Source organism: Hypomesus transpacificus, chromosome 8, assembly GCF_021917145.1.
Source record: "Hypomesus transpacificus isolate Combined female chromosome 8, fHypTra1, whole genome shotgun sequence".
NCBI classification, from domain to species: Eukaryota; Metazoa; Chordata; class Actinopteri; order Osmeriformes; family Osmeridae; genus Hypomesus; species Hypomesus transpacificus.
Genome location: NC_061067.1, coordinates 6,073,528 through 6,093,838, shown reverse-complemented (window position 1 = coordinate 6,093,838; position 20,311 = coordinate 6,073,528). Strand labels below are relative to the sequence as shown.

The window sequence follows — 20,311 nt, the reverse complement described above, 5'->3', positions numbered from 1 at the left end:
CATGGGCTCCAAGTCAATCAGTCATCGCTCATTGTCTTATCCCCCCCTCCACCCTCTCTCCCCCTCTGTCTTTCTTTCCTCCCTCTCTTTTTCTCCCTCTCTCTCTCTCTCTCTCTCTCTCTCTCTCTCTCTCTCTCTCTCTCTCTCTCTCGCTCTCTCTCTCTATCTCTCTCTTTCTCTCTCTCTCTCTCTCTCTCTCTCTCTCTCTCTCTCTCTCTCTCTCCCACTGTCTCTCTCTTCCCCTCTAACCTTCCCTCTCTTTCAATCACTTTCTCCACATATCTCTCCCTACATCTCTATCCCCCTCGCAGAGCCCAACTTTGTGTCGTCCTACGACATCGGCAACTTCACCTACTTCTTCTTCCGAGAGAACGCCGTGGAGCACGACTGCGGCAGGACTGTGTTCTCCCGCGCCGGCCGCGTCTGCAAGAACGACATCGGGGGGCGCTTCCTGCTGGAGGACACGTGGACCACCTTCATGAAGGCCCGGCTCAACTGCTCCAGGCCTGGGGAGATCCCCTTCAACTACAACGAGCTGCAGGGGACCTTCTACCTGCCTGAGCTGGAGCTGCTCTACGGGATCTTCACCACCAACGTGTGAGTGGCAGATGCATGCTCTGTACTGGACACACACACACTCTGTACTGGACACACGCACACACACGCTCTGTACTGGACACACACACACACACACGCTCTGTACTGGACACACGCACACACACGCTCTGTACTGGACACACACACACACGCTCTGTACTGGACACACACACACACGCTCTGTACTGGACACACGCACTGACACGCTCTGTACTGGACACACGCACACACTCTGTACTGGACACACGCACACGCTCTATACTGGACACACACACACATGCAGTACAAGTAAAAATACACAAATGCATGCATACAAGCAAATATATACACAAACAGCATATGGACTTGCATGCACACACACATGCTGTATATACTGTGTATATATATACTGTGCACACAAACACACATAGTTAACTCTCACACACTGTAGTCTTAAAGGTATTATTCTTGACCAAAGACCATTTTAAACCCACATGCACAAGAAATGCCCACACAAAAATAACAAATCATCGTCAGTGGTACATTGTTGTTAATATATTGGAACACAAAGGCCCTCAGGCTGTCCGGTTGTAACAAGGAGAAGCGTTACATGAACATTCCCACTAGTTCAGTTTCACCCTCAAGCGTTTCAAATCAGTCCTCTCATCTGTTCTTTTGTTCTCTGCATAGAGGAGAAACATCTTTGATCAAGCCAAATACAGATGATATAGTCAAGAAGGATGAGCTGTGTGATGGCAGCCCAGTTGTAGCTGGATTACACTTTGACCACTATCATTCATAGTGTAATGTCTGTGTGGATCAAAATATGATATAGATATATTTGTTTTGTCTGGTGTTTCTTCTATAATGTACAGTATGCTCCTCCACTCAGTTTGGTTCATGTTGTCTCTCTCTCTTTCTTTCACCTTCCAGGAACAGCATTGCTGCCTCAGCTGTGTGTGCCTTCAACCTCAGTGCTGTCACCCAGGTGTTCAGCGGCCCCTTCAAGTACCAGGAGAACTCCCGCTCCGCCTGGCTGCCCTACCCCAACCCCAACCCTGACTTCCAGGTAATAGCCCTACCCCAACCCTGACTTCCAGGTAATAGCCCTACCCCAACCCTGACTTCCAGGTAATAGCCCTACCCCAACCCTGACTTCCAGGTAATATCCCTACCCCAACCCTGACTTCCAGGTAATAGCCCTACCCCAACCCTGACTTCCAGGTAATAGCCCTACCCCAACCCTGACTACCAGGTAATAGCCCTACCCCAAACCTGACTACCAGGTAATAGCCCTACACCAACCCTGACAGTGTGACCATGTCAATTGAGAGTAATCCAATACATTTGCAGCTGGACAATGGGTTTTACATAGGCATTGTTTACTATGGAAGATGTTACCTGATGTGACTCTCCAGGCCAGTTACCTCAGGCTGTAATGACCTGGAGGATTTATAGCTGCTGTTTTCCTCCGGGCTAGTCTAAAGTAAACATGCAAGGTTAGGTTTTATCACCTCAACACTGGCTAATCAAGCATACCACACAAAACTGTGTGTGTGTGTCTGCAAATGTTCCCAGATTCCCAGTACACTGTCTACTCTCATTAAACCTCCCAGTCCCTCCTCCACCTCTCAGACATACTCATAATGACCTCTCGTTATTAGGCCTGGCGACGGGGCATTGAACAGTGGGACAATCAGACCCTTCGAGGGAAACGCCAGCACATTCCTTGAGACCGTTCCTACTCCTAATAAAGCACTAAGGTCCTCTTAGTGTCACTTAATCTTTTGCTCTCCTCCCTAACACCCCTTGGCCAGCCAACACAGGGGGGTGGGGGTGGTTAGTGGGGTGGAAGGGGGGGCGGAGGCTCGGAAGAGGGCCCCACAGGAACGCTTCATGACTGAGAACACCGGCAGTCATCGGTGGGCAGCTTAGAAGATAGCAGGCTTGGCAGGTTAATCCACAATACGGCGTGACTGGGATTTCATACCCTGCGAGGTCGAGTTGCAGAACAGAGGAAATACGCACACACCTTTACACACACACACACTTTTACACACACACACACCTTTACACACACACACATCTTTACACACACACACATCTTTACACACACACGTTCCTCATGACGGGGTCTCTGCTCTTATTACAGTATGAGCCTCGAGTGGAGTGGAGTCAGCTTTCTACATTCCATATCACACACACACACTGACTCACAACAACACAACCAACTACCAAACAATCAACCAAAATCAGCATTTTCTCAACACTTAGTTTCCTAGAGAGAGAGAGCGAGAGAGAGAGCGAGAGAGAGAGAGAGAGAGAGAGAGAGAGAGAGAGAGAGAGAGAGAGAGGGAGAGAGAGATGGAGAGAGAGAGGGAGAGGGAGAGAGAGAGAGAGAGAGAGAGAGAGAGAGAGAGGAGAGAGAGAGAGAGAGAGTGAGAGAGAGAGAGAGAGGAGAGAGAGAGAGAGAGAGAGAGAGTAAGACATGAAATAAAAGCCCAATTCCCTCTCAGTGGTAAGATTGGACCGTAGTCGGCAGGTTTCTGAGAGGGGATCACCATGGCCCGCCAGCCCGTCTCCCCAGCTCCTCTCCTGGGGAGTCACACGGAGCGGCCACTCCTCACCGCTGGAGCGGAGAACACTTTATCTAGGTCGCAGTGACATCTTCATCAAGCATTTGTCAATGTTGGAGGATTAGATTTATGAGCCAGGGATTTATGGTGCCGCTGCATTGATGCAAAATGGCTTGCTCGTATGGCCAGCTCTTCACACCTAGAGGAGCGCGCACACACACACACACACACACACGCACGCGTGCTGCGTCTCTCCATCTATTTTTGCTCTCTCACACACACATATGCACGTGCTGTGTCTCTCACTCTATTTTAGCCCCCCCCCCCCCCCCCCCCCCCCGATTTCTTAAACCCTATGGATCGATCTAGCTGGGTTTGTTCAGGAAATGAATCACAGCCGCGTATTAGCAGCTCACACCACCTGTATGGGAGGGGGGTGTCCTCAACACGGCTCCCTGCTGTGCTCTTTAAACAGTCCGGCAGGAATCATGGGACCACCCCTGACGTCACAGTGCAGACACAAACATGACGACACCAACATGTCATCACTATCTTCCGGTTCATGGTTTCTGTAGGACGTGTCGAGAAGAAATTCGACACGTTGCAAGTGTTCAGTATTCAATGTTGGGTGAATGTTTGCCTGCTACAGTATAGTAAGCCATGTTGCTGAGAGAGACAGCAGAGTGTCTCTGGCCCCTTGCCGAATGATTGCTCTGTCCCTAACCTTCACTCCTCAGAGGAAATCGCACGTCAATCATTGAAACGGCCGATGCAACTCCATGCAACATATACTTTCACATTCACACACCCTTGCACCCACGCATGCACACGCATGCACGTGAGACGCCCATTCATGCACACGTTTTTCTCACTCTTTCACACACACACACACAGAGAGGGAAAAGCCCCATCTCCCTGTCCTTCAGGGGGCTTTATTTTCCCATCTCCCTCGGCGGAGAAGGTTCTGATCCAGTCCGCGTATCAGGGAAGCGTTCCATACAGCGATGCTGTCACTTGCAGAAGGCCAGCGATTGATTCGTATAAAGCGTGTGTGTGTGTGCGCTGAAGGAAATCCATCCCGAGATGGCAGAGCCCCCAGCATGCAGCCAACCCCATCCTCCTCCCCTCCCAACACCGCAGCCGGCAGCCATGACGGCCCAAGAGATAAGAGAGAGAGGAGGAGGATATAGGAAGAGAGAGATGGGTTCTTTATCGGTTTGTCGATCACCTTGGTGAAAAGGGATGTTTTTTTCTCCCCCCTAGCAGTATTGATGTCCTGCCTGCGTGGTAATGGACACTAATGGTCAACATTAGCTCTGTGGAGTTTTAATATTTAACAATGTCTGATCCAATCTCTCTCTCTTCCTTTTTTCCTCTCTTCCCCTTTCTATTTGGTGTTCTCCATTTCCATTTCTGTGTCTTTGTTTCTCTCTTTGTATCTCTCTCCCTCCCTCTATCTCTGTCTCTCTCTGCTTTTCTTTATCTCAACTCTCTCTCTCTCTCTCTCTCGCTTTTTTCCCCTTTCTCCCTTTCTCTTGTCCCACTCTCTCTCTCTGTCTTCCCCTCCCCGCAGTGTGGCACCATAGACTACGGCTCCTACGTAAACCTGACTGAGAGGAACCTGCAGGACGCCCAGAAGTTCCTGCTGATGCACGAGGTGGTCCAGCCGCTGGTCCCTGTGCCGTACTTCATGGAGGACAACGTCCGCTTCTCCCACCTGGCCGTGGACGTGGTGCAGGGCAAGGACATGCTCTTCCACATCATCTACCTGGCCACCGGTACACACTGTTACGGGCTGGGGGGGCTGGGAGAGAGAGTGCACCTGCCTGTGTGCTTTGGGGAGGGGGTATAGGTGGCTTTCTGTGTGTTTGTGCGTGTACGGCATAAACGTGTGTGTGTGTACAGTGTGTCTGTGTGTGTCTGTCTGTCTGCTTTCCCCCCCTTGGACTCCCACAGTAAAGTGGGACAGGAAGGCGACTGAAGCCATTGAGTCTGTAGCCATGAGAAGACATCAAAGCATTCTGCTGATGAATGCGATTTCAGCGAACCACTCCATGTGCCCTCCATATGCCAAAATACACACGCACACTATCAGCACCTCGCTCACTCATACACACACACACGAACACACACTATCAGCCCCTCTCAAGCACACATGCACGCACAAACACAGACACACAATTCCCCTCTCTCTCACACACACACACACAAACACAGACACAAACCCCCCCCCTCTCTCACACACACACACACAAACATGCCACACTTGGACAGACACACACCTCAGAGGCGGTCCCTGAGTGATGCATGGTAAACACCATGAAATTGCAGCCAGCGGGCTGTCAAGTCAAGGCAGACAGGTAATGAAAAACACACAGGGTACAGTATGTACCTTAACAGCTCCACGCTCTGTCAGTTTCGGTTTCCTGGTAATGTTTCTGGTTACGCCCACCTTTTCCAGATCACCAGTTTTAGCCTCTGCGTGCCTAAAATAATTCCTCTCTCATTGTTTGCAAGTGAGTGTGAGTAATGTGGCTTAGAGGCCGAGCCGTCCACAACCAAAAGCTCTGGATGCTAACCAGACACTAATGAAAACACCTGAAACAATGCCAAGGCCATTAGCGTCGGCTAGCGCACATGGCTAATCACAGCCTATTAGCTTTTAAGTGCACTCCACTGATTGCGGTCATTTCGTGGTACCTGTTAGCTTTACTTAAAGGTCAGATAAGGCAAGGCTCTATAGCGCCTGTGTTTCAGACGTCTCTTCCAAACCCACACGTGTTCACCAGACTCCTTCCCCTTCTCAGTAACCCCAAGCAGAGCAGGCTTTTTTGTCCTCAGAAAAGTACTAGTTCCAACAACAACTTCAGGAACTTGAGCACAACGGTTCAATTTCCAGGGAGCCAGAATGTGTCATCAGTACTCCACTACCTATCTGCATTGCCTCCGTGTCCACAGGGACTCATTCCAAGCTTTATCAATATGCTATCATGCAATTAAACCCCAAATCCATCGGAGGCAAAACCAAGCTGCCTCTGGCCAAAACTGTTCGGAGTGAACCACCTTGAAACAGTAATAACTGTCAATGTTATTGCACCTTCCTGTCTTATAGTGCTGTTTCGGGGAGACTCATTTTTTCCTCGCCGAGGGGGTGGACATGTATAATTGATGACGTTTGTCGAGTTTCATCCCAAAACGTCTCTTGTTACCTCATCGCATCAGGGCCCATCCTACTGTAGCATGAGATGAAGTGTGAGGCGTCTGGCAGGGTGACACCGATATTCTCAGTTGATGTCATGTCCCTCAGGGCGACCCTCCCTGTGGCTCAGAGCTCTGTCCCATGGTAGAATGACCGTGGAGAAAACAGCCTGTCACACAGTCTGATGATTGTCTGCTTGAGCCGTCAGGCCGCCTGTCTATCTCCAGTTCCTGTTTGGAGCAGTAGTTTTACGTCTCTGCGTTGCTGTTGGCGGGGACTTTCAAGTAGTTGTGTTGTGTGTGTGTCTGGGTTTGTGAGCTGTAACTGCCTTCTTTCATTAACATTCTTCTTCATCATCCTCTCGGCTTATCCATCTTCCCACCCACCGCTGTCAACCTCCTCTCTTCCTCTCCATCCTCTTTTCCCCTTTGCCTCATCCTTCCTTTACCGGCGCCCCAGACCCTCTCAATCCCTCTCCCCTCTCTTACCAATCCTTGTTCCCCACTTCCCTCCTATAGACTATGGAACCATCCGGAAGGTCCTGTCTCCAATGAACCAGACCATGGGCAGCTGCCTATTGGAGGAGATTGAGTTGTTCCCCCCCAGGAAGAGGCAGCCTATCAGGAGCCTGTTGATCCTCCACAGCCGCAGTGAGCTGTACGTGGGCGTCAGGGATCAGGTCATCAAGATCCCTCTGATGAGATGTAACTTCCACAAGACCAGAGAGTGAGTACTGAGCACGCACATACACACAAGTACACACAGGCGCACATGCTTGTGCGCACACGTACACACACAAGCACACACATACTACACACACAATGACAGACTTTTGCCAAAGGTTCTCCCGTGAGTGTGTGTGCGAGTGCATTCATCAAGATGTGTTGAGTTTCCTGATCAGCAGACGATGACTCACAACCTCGTGCGTGGGCGTGTGTGTCTTGTGTGTGTCTTCCTGTATGGGGGTGTGTGCGTGTAAAGAGAACGATGAAATGATCTTGTTAATCTCAGAGCAGAGAACAGGGATCATTCACAGCTGTGTCTGTCCCTTCTCCACACCTGGGACACCTCCCAGACTCCCAGCACCTGGAGCGATAACACCAAGCCTGAGGATTATTACTGCCCCAAATATATCTGGGCCTGACGACTGGTCTGCTCACCTGTTGTCTCATTCATCATTCATTCATAGTTTCGTTTTATTTAGATGAGCTTCACTTGGGCTAGAGGTTACTCACCTTTGCCCCCAGTGTTTGGGTCCTGTGTGGCTGGGTTGAGAGTGATAGGCAGAGTCTGTGGTGCTGTGTGTCTCTAGGATATATTACAGCCTGGTGCTTCTTTCTCTCTTATTCTTTCCTCAAGTCAGTACAGACGGCTCATAACCCCAAGACTATTGTCTCTCTTCCAGACATCACGTCATTGTGTGTGTGTGCGTGTGTCTGTTTGTGTGTGTGTGTGTGTGTGTTGGAAGTGCGTGTGGGTGTGTGGGATACGTGTGTGTTGGATAATTCTGGGCTGGGCGTGCATACTGATGCACTGGGGGCATGCAAGGTTGTCTGTGTGGCTCTGAGATTTGTCTCGGTTTCAAGCTGTTCTCATTTGCACTAAAGAGGAGCAACGTCAGGGGCTTTTTTCTGGGTTTGCAAAAACTCCAAACACAAACAGATCCCAAGAGAGAACACAGGTATTGATCTGGTCCCGCGGTCAACATTTGTTGAGAGAAGACGGTAAGCTTTTATTGAAAACACCAAAATGCAAACATCCAGGTGGTTGGCAGAGGAAGGGCTGATGTATGTGCTCCCTGCTGATTTCAGGTCAGTCCCCCAGAGGAGGGAGGGAGGGGTGGGGGAGGGAGGGAGGGAGGGGTGAGGGAGGGAGGGAGGGGGGAGGGAGGGGTGGGGGAGGGAGGGAGGGAGCGGGGAGGGAGGGGTGGGGGAGGGAGGGGGGAGGGAGGGAGGGAGGGAGGGAGGGGGAGGGAGGGGGAGGGAGGGGGAGGGAGGGAAGGAGGGAGGGGGGGAGGGAGGGAGGGAGGGAGGGAGGGAGGGAGGGAGGGAGGGAGGGAGGGGGGGAGGGAGGGAGGGAGGGGGGAGGGAGGGGGGAGGGAGGGGGGAGGGGTACCCTCATCTGGTAAACATGGCAACACTACACCAAAGGCAGCCGCATGGATCATTGTACAGTGTACTAAGAAATGCCTCATCTCTCTCCCTGCTCCTTCCCGCCTTATTTTCTCTCCCCCCCCCCCCCCCCCGGCCAGGGCGTGCGTGGGGGCCAGGGACCCCTACTGTGGCTGGGACATGGTGCTGAAGAAGTGCACCACCCTGGAGGAGAGCCTGAGTATGAGCCAGTGGGAGCAGAGCATCACAAAGTGTCCCGTGAGTACTGTCACCATTGAACCCCCTACTGTCACCATTGAGCCCCCTACTGTCACCATTGAGCCCCCTACTGTCACCATTGAACCCCCTACTGTCACCATTGAACCCTTTCCCTGATACACACAAAAATACAGGTGTGACCGTACGTCAATCAATCTTCCCACTCTGTTTGATCACCAGCACAATCTGTCCTTTCGGTTTATTCCCTCGTCTTAGTTTGTAGAGTATAGCAAGCGGCTCGGTTTCAAGGCTAAATCAAACAGTAACTGTTTAGTTTCTGACAGAGAGCCTTTCTGGGTCAGTGGCCAGTAGCAGTGTTAAAAGTGTTGAAAAGTTGCCATATCCTTTTATGCGGTTTCATGTTCAACAGGTTATTTGGCAGTACTAGACACCCCACGGCATCTATCATTGAACCCGAAAAACACACACATACACACACACACACAGACTGACACACGCACACAAATACATCACAATGCAGCGTTAACAATGACTTAAGCATCTTATGAAGCTCCCTATCCACCTAAGTGGTAGTTGTCTGGGATCAGAGTGCTGTTGGATGACATCACTGTAAACACAAGGCTTGTCAAGAGTTCCTAGTTGTCATGTTCTCTTTCTCCTGGTTGTTTGCTACTGCATGGTGCAAAATAGACACATTGTATTTTATCTGGGCTTCATCCAGTCTGGTTATAATCATTGTGAATGAGAATACATCTATTTTACAATAACCTGAAAGCTAAGAGGACAATGTTGCCAGGAAGGCAACACTCGATCAATTTTTCACAACGGTGCTTTGCCATGACTGCTAAACAGTCTGATGTCTGACTGTGCAGACCCACTCAGCTCGGAGTGGAACACTCGAAAGGTCAAAGTCATCGGTGGTTGTTAGGTTGTTATGGGTCCATCCCATAGCTGTGACTCCTTTTCTGAGGTCAGAGAGAAGGTAAAGTCTGTTGTTTTCAGAATGGTTAAGGTCCAGGTTGAAAGTGTTAGGCATGTTATACCCCACCTAATGTGTGGGTGGACACAAGATGCCATCTGGTACTTGCAAATGAAAATAAGCAATAAAGGAAAGTTTCGTTTTTTTTAAGGTGTATTTAAGGTGAAACTGAACCGCCTTATTCACGGTATGTTTTTGTTGAGACTTCCACTAAGGTAATATGGAACTTAAATATATTTTTGCTTTTGAGGATTCTACTGATTAAAAATGGTCCGTGTGCAGCTTTTCAATCTCACCGTCTTCCATTTAGGAAATCCATGTGCTTGAACAATAGAAAAGTCTGCTGTTAGATAAAAAGCTGCCTGTGAAATGAAGACTGATTGTTGAGTTGTCACTTTTCATCTGACAAAATGTCTGCTTTATCTACAGCGTCTCTGTCAGAAACATTGTCCCCCTGTTTGTCTGTCTCCCTTATACCATCATGTAATTAACTCGTATTATTCTCCATCTCATTTTGAATGAAAGGGAATATGAAAGCAAAGTAAAAGAGTTTTTTAAGCCTGTGTTTCTATTCTTCTGTTACCTTGGCACTACATTCATAAGAACATTGGTCCCTTGGCAAAGTTCTTCAATTTGAATATGTGACAAGGTTTAATTATCTATGAGAGAGGGCCAGTTTAGAGGGACAGTTTATTTCTACCCCCGTCGAATCAGTAACAGAGTTTTCCTCTTTTGTTGATAAAATGCTTGCATTTTGAAATTACCCTGAAATATAACTGTTCGGTGAGTCAAATCACCTCCAGTTTGGAATTTCACGCTATTGCTTTTTCATATTAGTCTGTCTGGACATCAGAGGTAATGTATTGCTTCCATGAAACAGAACCCATTTTCTGTTTTGTTAGAGATTTTAGTAGATATTCACTTCTTGTTTATTTATGCTTATGGATAGCTTAGGCTTTTATCATCTTTTGTGTTCTTATACTGCACATAGAGGGCACAGTTTTTTTCAGCCATGCTCTGTCTCTTTACATCCTGCATTATTGTTAAAGTTATCTGTTTTGAATATTGATGACATCACCATACTTTTTTTGTTAAATCACTTCCTGTTTGCGTCCAGTTCTGAGCTTGTCTACTTCTTCCTGTGTTGTCACCAGGTGCGTAACGTGACTGTGGATGGAGGCTTTGGAGTCTGGTCAGGCTGGGGGACTTGTAGCCATAACAACGGGGGCAGTGCTGGGTCATGTTTGTGCCGAACGCGAGCCTGTGACAGCCCTGCCCCCCAGTGTGGAGGCCAGCAGTGTCATGGCATCAGCGTTGAGGTCGCCAACTGCTCCAGGTATCCATCTTACCATCCATCCATCCATCTCTCCATCACCTTCTAGGCTGCAACCACGGTAACCCTGTGATGTGTGTTTCCATAGAAACGGAGCATGGACCCCCTGGACCTCCTGGTCTCCCTGCAGCACCAGCTGTGGGATTGGGTTCCAGGTCCGCCAGCGCTCCTGCAGCAACCCGACCCCTCGCCACGGGGGGCGTGTGTGTGTGGGGCAGAACCGGGAGGAGAGGTAGGCCCGTACACAGACGCACACATCAACACACACTTTCTACATGACATTAGCATTAGCCAAACATTCTGAGGGGGAACAAAAAAAAACTTCAAAAACATCTAACCACAGCCACAAGGACAAACTGGACTCAGACAGACATGTACTCATGCAAACACACATTCTCGGTGTCACTGCAGACTTTGTCTCTAACCATTTAAAACCTTGGGAGTTGGGAAATATTTATTTGTATTCTAAATTGATCCAGTACAACTACACAACTCTCCATTAAGAACAAGTTGGGAGCCCGGGATCAGTAATTATCTGGCTTTAACACATAGACCAGCCAGAGTTTTGAAGCTTTGCAGCTTTAGCAGGAATAATCACCTCTAAAAGATGTTTGTATGGTTCCCAAGCAACATCAAAAGCCCTCAATTTGGTTATGTGAAAAGAAAGAGAAAGGACAAAAAGAATGCCACATGAAAAGCTCAGGTAAAGGAAGGTCAGCATCTGTTAGAAGGGTTTTCATCTTACCAAGTTCACTTTTCTGCAAAGTTCTTCTGTGACGATGCCCGAGTCCTTCATGTCTATGAATCGACTGCAGCTTTTAAAACGTACTTCCGTGGTGAGAGATCTTAACGAAGCTGGACATTCTTTATCAGCGTATCAGCTGTGTCTTGGTTACACAGACGTCATGCTGTCATCGCTTCCATTCACCCCCTGTGGTCAGTGATGGAGGGAGGGAGAGAGAGAGTGGGTGTGATGGAGTGAAAGGTAGGGAGGTATAGATATATGCTAAGATGGTAAGCATGGAAGATGGACAGAAAGAGAGACGGCTAACTGGCTTATCCGTGGGTTTCCGTGGTAACGGAGCCGGCCTGTTCGATTTTAGGGTTTAAATCTAACTTTGGTGTCTCTCTTTGACTTTTTCTCACTCGTTCTGCCTCTCTCTCTCTCTCTCTCTTTCTCTCGCTCTCTCTCTCTGTCTGTCTCTGTCTCTCTCACAGTCTCTTTCTTTCTCTCACTGTCTGTTTCTCTCTCGGTGTCAGCCCTCTCTCATTCCCTCCCCCCTCCCTCCCCCTCTTTTTTCAAACCGTTCACTCGTTACAGGAGTCCAGATGACCCTAGCAGGTCTGAGCAGGCCTGCACAGGAATCTCTCTTTCTCTCCAGCTCCTCTTCCACACTATCTCACCCTTCATGTTTTCAGCTCCCCACACACCTCTGGCAGGCCCTGTGGCTGAGCACAGGGCTGTGTGGAGGCTGCCAGGGGATGGGGCTGGTTGGTTGGCAGGGTTTTGTAAGGGAGGTTGTATGCCAACTGCACCATAGTAAACACAGAGTCTATATTAGGGTACGAGTGTGCTTGTGTAATCTGTTCCGTTTGTACATCTCCGAAATTTCTGAGCATGCATCTACTGTACAGGCTTTGATCCTCAATAAAAAGGCCTGGCATTCCTAGTAAGGTTTAGGAGAAGAGATCTTTCCTTTAGTGTTGGGAGTGTCCCTTTAATGCCTGGAGATGGACTGGGCCCCTGCTCCTGTCCTCCAGCACGCTTCACACTTTGTTCTGGCGTCCTCCCTCCCAGCCTACGGTGCTGATGCCAGATGGCTGTGGTTACAGCTATGGAGAGGCCTCACACACACACACACACACACACATATTCATTCCAAGGCCAGAAAGTCCAGTACTTTTCACACCTAAATTTTTGGAGTGCTTGGCTAGAAGTACTTCAGAAGTCTGGCCTTCTTTGTTCGCTGGAGGAAAAGAAGTTAAATGTTGATCTCAACCAGGCGATGCTTCGAAGCTGAAAATCCGTCTGGCAAATGCACGGCTTACATTTATGTTCTCCATGTACAGCGTTCTCCAGAGCACATTAACACTGTGGACCCTTGCTTAGTCAGCCTTTAGGAAGTAATTAGCAGCATTTTTCTTTTGATATTCAGCCCAGGCTTGTGAGATTGTGAGGTGGGGGTGGTACTGTAGAGCGACGGTGCATTAAACAAAGGCTAATCTCATCTGGACCAAAGCAATTTGCATGCATGGATTGACAACAAGTTTAGCCTGGCTGTAAATCTCTTTACTATGGATCTGTACAGGTTGGCTCCCCACTCTGGCACAGTGGGGGGGGGGGGTGCAAAATGTCAGTCAATGTGTATGTGGCTTTCTCACATTCCCCCCCTCCTCTCTGTCTCTCTCTCTATCTCTCTCTATCTCTCTATCTCTCTCTATCTCTCTCTCGCTCTCTCTCTTTCTCTCTCTCTCTCTAAGGAAATTCCATCATATCCCATTACCACCTGTCTCCTTTCCTCCCTTCATCGACCCCTTTCTCCCCCTCCATCTACCCTTCCTCCCTCCCCTCTCCCTCCATCGCTCCCCCCCTTCCCTCGTCGCCTGACAAAGCACAGGCGATGTAATGCATAAGGACTCATATAACACAGTTATTTCTCAAGTTACTGATATGCTTCGAACAATAACACAAATATATGTTATAAATGGCCCCTATCCCTGCCAAGTTTCAGAGAATATGGAGGAGACTATCTTTATATATAGAACTCAACAAAGGACTGCTCTGCTTTTTCTTTCCACAAAAAGCTTTTTTTATGCCTCAAAAACAACAGAAAAACCCCATAGCAGTTGGGGCCGAGGTACTATTATCACGTGTAAAAGCTCTAAATAAATGATAGTCTCCAATAAGACTGTCTATAGAATATTGCTTTGGATAATAAGCTCTGAGTAATTAACCAATGGTGCCATGCAGTAATCCTGTCTTGTAAATGATCTCATTAAAGATGATAAATGTGACCGCATGGCTGCTTCATAGACTGTGTCGTTAAGATACGTAAAGTGCCCACACACACACACACACACACACACACACAGACTCATTAAGATCTGAGATGAAGTAGTCATAGATGGGATTTCCATGCCCGCCCATACCCATGTTGTCCCTTGTGTTGTGATTCCATCAATAAGTCTTCTTTCATGATGTGTCATGCCTGCTGACAGATGCATAAAAGAGAAGTATGTGCTGTGTAAATGGCAGCATAAACGGGCTGCTCCCACCCAAACTTTCATCTCTGTGAAGGAGATTCCCTACAGCCTGTCTCCTGGCATGATCCCAACTTCTTTGATGCTATTTCAGGCCAATGCCAAAGATCCAAATATGATAAGTCCTGGGAAGCCTTGGGGTATAAATTTAGACCTGTCTGTATCTCAAGTCCTATAAACCACTCATTTACTGCAGACCAGTAAGAAACTAGACGGAGATGGTGCTGCCAGTGCTCCGCTAATTTAATATTTCCCCTTCAATAGACACACACAGACACACACGCTCACACACATTCTCCCTCTTTCTAATTTCGTTCCGTCTCCTTCTTTCACACGCTCAAATATTCACACAACCTCTCCTTCTCTCTGTCTCCTCACACGGATACACACTCACGCTCTGTGCTCTGTGTCTTTCCCAGGTACTGTAACGAGCACCTGCCCTGTCCCCCTCATGTTTACTGGTCAGCCTGGTCGTCATGGGAACGCTGCACCGTGCCCTGTGGAGGTGGCATCCAATCACGACACAGGACCTGTGAGAACGGCAACGAGTGTCCCGGGTGTGGCCAGGTAGGACGTTCGAGTAACAAGATGCCATGTACGTCCTCTCTCTTCCCAACTCTCTTCATCTCTTTCCTCTCTCCCTTACTCTCACTACACCCTCCTCCATCTCTCTCTCTTTCTCCATTTCCCTCCTTCTCTCTCCTTCCCCTCTCTCCTTCCCTCTTTCACTATAACCCCCCCCCCCCCCTCCCTCCGGTTAATTTACAGAATGTTGGCCTTTTTAGGTCCTGAGTCTAAAATACTGCCGTGAATGCCAGAGGGCCGCTCCACACTCTTGTCAATAATAACCTTTAGCAGGCAGATCCATTACTGAGGCCTATCTATGTCCACAAGTACAGTCATCCTTCCATGTATATATGTACAGGACACTTTGATGGCGTAAGGACGAGGATGGAATGTGAGTCACACGGAAATGATAGTTGTGATCATGTTGTTCCCCCTCTATTTTCAACCACACGCGCCTGTCCGCAACGCTGGTGTATAAAAGGAAAGAGCTTGATGTCTTCCAGGAAATGAATTATGGGATGTAAGTCAGGGAGTATCCGATGCACAGAATATATTTTCTTAATTGAAGTTTGTGTGTGTGGGTGTGTGCGTGTGTGTGCGTGCGTGTGTGTGTGCGTGTGTGTGTGTGTGTGTGTGTGTGTGTGTGTGTGTGTGCGTGTGTGTGTGTGTGTGTGCGTGTGTGTGTGTGTGTGTGTCCCGGTGTCGGGAGCTGTAGTTTTCATACCCTTCAGTAACCCACATCCAAGCATCAGCAGCCTCACTGCATCTGAGTGAACTAGATCTGCAGTAGCAGTTCAATGGAAGAGACTGTCCACCCACAGTGAGGGCAGGACACATGACAAGATGACCCACCTGGTCATCTGAGAGAGTCGGCCTCCCTCACAGTAGCAGCCACACAGCGGGTCTGAGTCATCTGCCCACTGGGCCGTTCTGGGCCAGGGAGAACCAGGGCTCTGGTCTGGATATGAAAGTGATCTTCAAGAGCTCTTTAGACTCCATAGCTATAGTGTGTGTGTGGTAAAGCTGTCTCTTGAAAGTCACTTTGGATAAAAGCGTCTGCTAAATGAATACATGTAAATGTATCCTCTAGGTGTATTCCCAGTGCGGGGTTAGGGGGTAGTGGGTTATAGCACTGGGTTAGGTACAGTGCTGTAGGGGACTATTTATACCAGCATTGGGGTGAAGAGCTACCCAGAGGAGATTACAGACAAGGAAGTTAACAAATTAGAGGGGTAAGAGGTCAATTACACCACTCTCTCTTTCTCTCCATCTCTCTCCCTCTCTCTCCCCTTGGCTGCATTATTTTCTTCTCATCTTAAACCTTTATCTTCCTTTCTCATCCGTTTCTCACTCCCCACCCCCTCCCCCCCACACACACACACACACCGCCCCAGGTAAATTGGATCCTAAAGCCTTTTCATTGACTCGTAATCTTTCAGCAGCACAACAAAAGGATAATCACAGATTTCTCGCAGCCAGCTGTGTTTTGAATGTGTCTTTACCGGGACACCAGACACCCCTGCTCCCTGAGCTGTCACCTGGAGGCTTCTGGAAGAACAACTTAGTTAACTAGTGTCACTGCGACATCTGAACCCTAATCACAGAAGCATTTATTTTAGTTCTTCAGTAACTCGGAACACAGTTCTTTTAACACTGCTACTACAAATTGCCATTGAGTTGTAGTAGGAGTGTATTTAATATGAGACTTTCTCAGCTGCAGTGAGTTGGATGTCTCATGTCCTAGTTTTCTCATATTTTCTATTTCGAGAAAAGTTGTGGAAACATGTCAGGTATTGAGGCATTTGTACTCACCACCACAGAGAAAGGCTGTGGATGATGAGAATATCTATCACCTTTATTCTGGCGAAGCCTAGAAAGTCTTACCGGTGATGGAGTGTGGTTTTATGAGCCATCTGTCAGTGTTTTCTCCCCCGGATAGAGCCATGTTTAATTAAGACAGACAGGGACACAACAGTGTCATCAGCTCACGTACAGTACACACACGCACATACATTTGTACTCAGCACCCCAGCGCCCCCGTATTCCATTTGCCCCCCTGTGGGGCCAATTGAACACAAACGTGTGTGTGTTTGTGTAATGCATCTCTCCTTGCATGTGTGTCTCTGTGTGTGTGCGTGTGTGTGTGTGTGTAGGCACCTCGCTGTGTATTTCCCTTTGTCTTAGCGTGTTTTCGCCCTAGTCTTTGTCTGCTAGAATTGATATTGCTCTGACCACCTGTGGTCCGTCACCGGCATTAGTTAGACATTAATCGAAAGCGCAGCGCAAGCATCTGTTAGCTGCTTCGGAGACTTAATTCTCTCCGAGAAGAGATTTCACTAGGACCTGCAAGAGTCTGGCTTCATTAAGATGGCTACGTTTCAAGTCCTCATCCCTCCCTCTCTCTGGGAAATGTGTTCACACAGAACCTGTTGTCAAGCCTCCATGGTGCAAGTCTCCAACTCTGTTGACATATTTCCTGAATGGACTTCCGTTTGCAAGGCATGATTATTTCAGCAGTGACTTAGTTGGCTAATCCATTCCAGTCAATAATAATAATTATAGTGACATCAATAGCAGTAACTTTCTTTGTGTTAAGCTTTGCATATATTTCACTCACTAAAGCATTTATCTAAAGCTTAGTGGAGCGAGGGGGTGGGATGGCGGAGGTAATTGTGTCAAGTCCGTGATCAAGCAGGTCTTATCTATCTGGAGCATGTGTGGTCTATTTCTATGATGCATCATTTGGCTAACTCATTTAGCCATATATCCCTGTTATTCAGTTCATCCTTTGTAGCTTGTTGATGTGTAAGCCAAATCCTGGGACTGTTGTCTTTTTCGTGTCTCTTGTCTTGTCATACGTTACAAGTGTGTGTTGAGGTCAAGTGTGTGTCATGGTTGGGCTCCGTAATAGACGTACTTTTTGTGGTTGACAGAGTCAGCTGTGAACGGCTCCTGAGAATAAATAGTCTAATAACTTGAGTGCTCTTTTCTTCGAGAAACTTCAATAATCCAGCAACATTGGATGATCTTGTTTGAGAGAACCCACATGTGTGTGCATTTGTCCAGCCTAAGTGTGTGTGTGTGTGTGTGTTTGAGTCTCCGGAGGCGCAGTGAGATCTCCAGTACAGGCTGACAGCAGGGCCCATTACAGGGGCAGAGAGGCTGAGTGGGCTGGAGAGAGAGGCGGCCATGGGCCTTGCCTTGACAGAGTGTGGCTGGGCCCACGCTGCTAATTGAACTGATTTGTCATGGAGTCCCATAGTGCATTAGGCTTCTGTCTCCGTTGACTCAGCTAAGATAGATGGAGAGCTTTGGGATTACTGCTTAGCTGCGCACACACACACTCATAATTACAGAGACGCACACTTAAACTAGCCTGCTTGCTCTTACAAGGGAGAGAGTGTGTTTGATTATATGCACACATTTCAAACACACACACACATCCCTCACAGTTCTCTCAGCTACACAAGAACACATATTGATCAACAACACAAACACATACAAAAATACAAAACCTTAATTTCTACACACAGTGTACAACTTTGTGCTGTTCTTTGGACAGATATAATAACATTTGAAGTAATTAACACTAATGTAGCCCTCTGACATTGCACATTGAAAGCTTTTTATCACTGCAGCATTTGATAACTCAATTACAGGCATGCTGGAGAACACAAAACACACACATACACAAGCACACTCACATGCACACACATAACCATCTAGAGATCCTTGAAGTATATTAACATCTGACTGAGTCTAGTGATGTAGTAATGCTCCAGAGTCCAACCCTGTTGTATATATGGGTTCTGTGCCAGCCTGTGACTGCCTCCACACACACAATCATAAAAAAAGAGGCAAGGTTTAGTGTCATAGTTTAGGTGATCTTTTCCTAAGGCAGTATAACACTCCCTAGACAAACACCCCCTTCCTGTTCCCCACTTGCACCCCTCCAATCCTCTACTGCACCCCTCACCCCCTGCCTGCACCCCTCTCACCCCCTACCTGGACCCCTCTCACCCCCTGCCTGCACCCCTCTCACCCCCCACCTGCACCCCTCTCACCCCCCACCTGCACCCCTCTCACCCCCCACCTGGACCCCTCTCACCCCCCACCTGCACCCCTCTCACCCCCCACCTGGACCCCTCTCACCCCCTGCCTGCACCCCTCTCACCCCCCGACCTGCACCCCTCTCACCCCCCACCTGGATCCCTCTCAACCCTCCGCCTGCACCCCCCCAAGCCCCATTCCACCCCCCTCATGTCCCTCTCCCACCACCCCTGCACCCTGCCTGCCCCTCCAACCCCTCTGCTGCACCCCCCGCCCTCCAGACCCTGCCCAGACTGAAACACTCACAAAAATAAACAGTGTCGTCTGGGGATGGAGAATGAATGACACCCCCCGGTTCCATCGCTCACACACACACGCACACACACACATGCAGACACACACACTGACAGACAGACATAAACACTCCGTGGAAACCTGGCCTGTGTAGATCCCCAACTCTGTGTTGAGGCAGTCAGGTTTGTAGTATACCAAACAGCACATTCTCCAGCCCAGACGCTGAGGCAGGAACACATTACTTTGCTCCCCTTCCATGGGCAGCTGCCTAATCGAGGTGTTGTGTGTAAACAAGGTTCTCAGCAGAAATGCTTCTCCGTCGTTGGTAATGCATATGGATGGGAACGGCAGGGTGGCCGCGCCGCATCCAGTGCCTAATTGAATCCAATTTTGAGTTCCACATGCTACTTGTCACGTCTGGCTGCGTTCTGCTGCGGTTTCACTTTCACTTAATTTTCCTGGAATAGAGACGTGGAGCTCCTCTGTCGCTGGGCTGGAGACGAGGAGACGAGGAGACGAGGCGATGATTCCTGTTTTTCATCACTAATGTTGCAATTAGCTTGTCGCGCTCTGGACGTAGACAAACTGTATGTCACAGGCGTGCATCAGTGTTGATGTCAGATCTTTCCATCTCTCTGTTCAGACCTTTACAAGGGATCTGGGTACTAATCCAAGCAATGATTATGGATTTTAATTTGTACCAGTTTTATTGATTTTTTTACCTTCTGGCCTGTGGTCCATTTCTAAATTCACATTGCAAAGTGAGATCTCCAAAGTTCATTTTGTTGTATTCTAAGTGCCTCACTTACTCGCATTTACAGGATGAATAGGACTAGCCTGCATAGACAGCTTCGTTTTAAACAGGAGATTTGCCATTGGAGACAATGTGAGACTTAGGTTTAAACCTTGCAATGATCTCTGCCCTGTGCAGAAACACTCCTGTGCAGAAACATTCCTGTGCAGAAACACTCCTGTGAGGAGAGGAAACGCTTACTAGACACTCATTAAATATTCACTGTGTTTGGCTGCGGCTCCGCCACATCAAACACCCCTTCCCGTTCATAGACGGGCTCCGTGTGTTGATTTCATCATTGTGGGGGTGTGGAGGAAGTCCTGTTGGTTGGCATCCTTTTTCTGGACTGGGCC

General features: G+C 48.5%; 1 protein-coding gene across 1 annotated transcript in view; it reads left to right on the top strand.

Moving 5' to 3' along the window:
- Positions 1 to 20,311, top strand: part of sema5a (sema domain, seven thrombospondin repeats (type 1 and type 1-like), transmembrane domain (TM) and short cytoplasmic domain, (semaphorin) 5A) — a 77,226-nt gene that overhangs the window by 40,766 nt on the left and 16,149 nt on the right. Inside the window, exons 8-15 of the mRNA XM_047023945.1 lie at positions 312 to 597; positions 1,510 to 1,645; positions 4,726 to 4,930; positions 6,870 to 7,077; positions 8,603 to 8,720; positions 10,815 to 10,996; positions 11,082 to 11,225; positions 14,674 to 14,821. Of these exons, the coding sequence (XP_046879901.1) occupies positions 312 to 597; positions 1,510 to 1,645; positions 4,726 to 4,930; positions 6,870 to 7,077; positions 8,603 to 8,720; positions 10,815 to 10,996; positions 11,082 to 11,225; positions 14,674 to 14,821 (1,427 nt within the window). The remainder of the gene's footprint in view (positions 1 to 311; positions 598 to 1,509; positions 1,646 to 4,725; positions 4,931 to 6,869; positions 7,078 to 8,602; positions 8,721 to 10,814; positions 10,997 to 11,081; positions 11,226 to 14,673; positions 14,822 to 20,311) is intronic.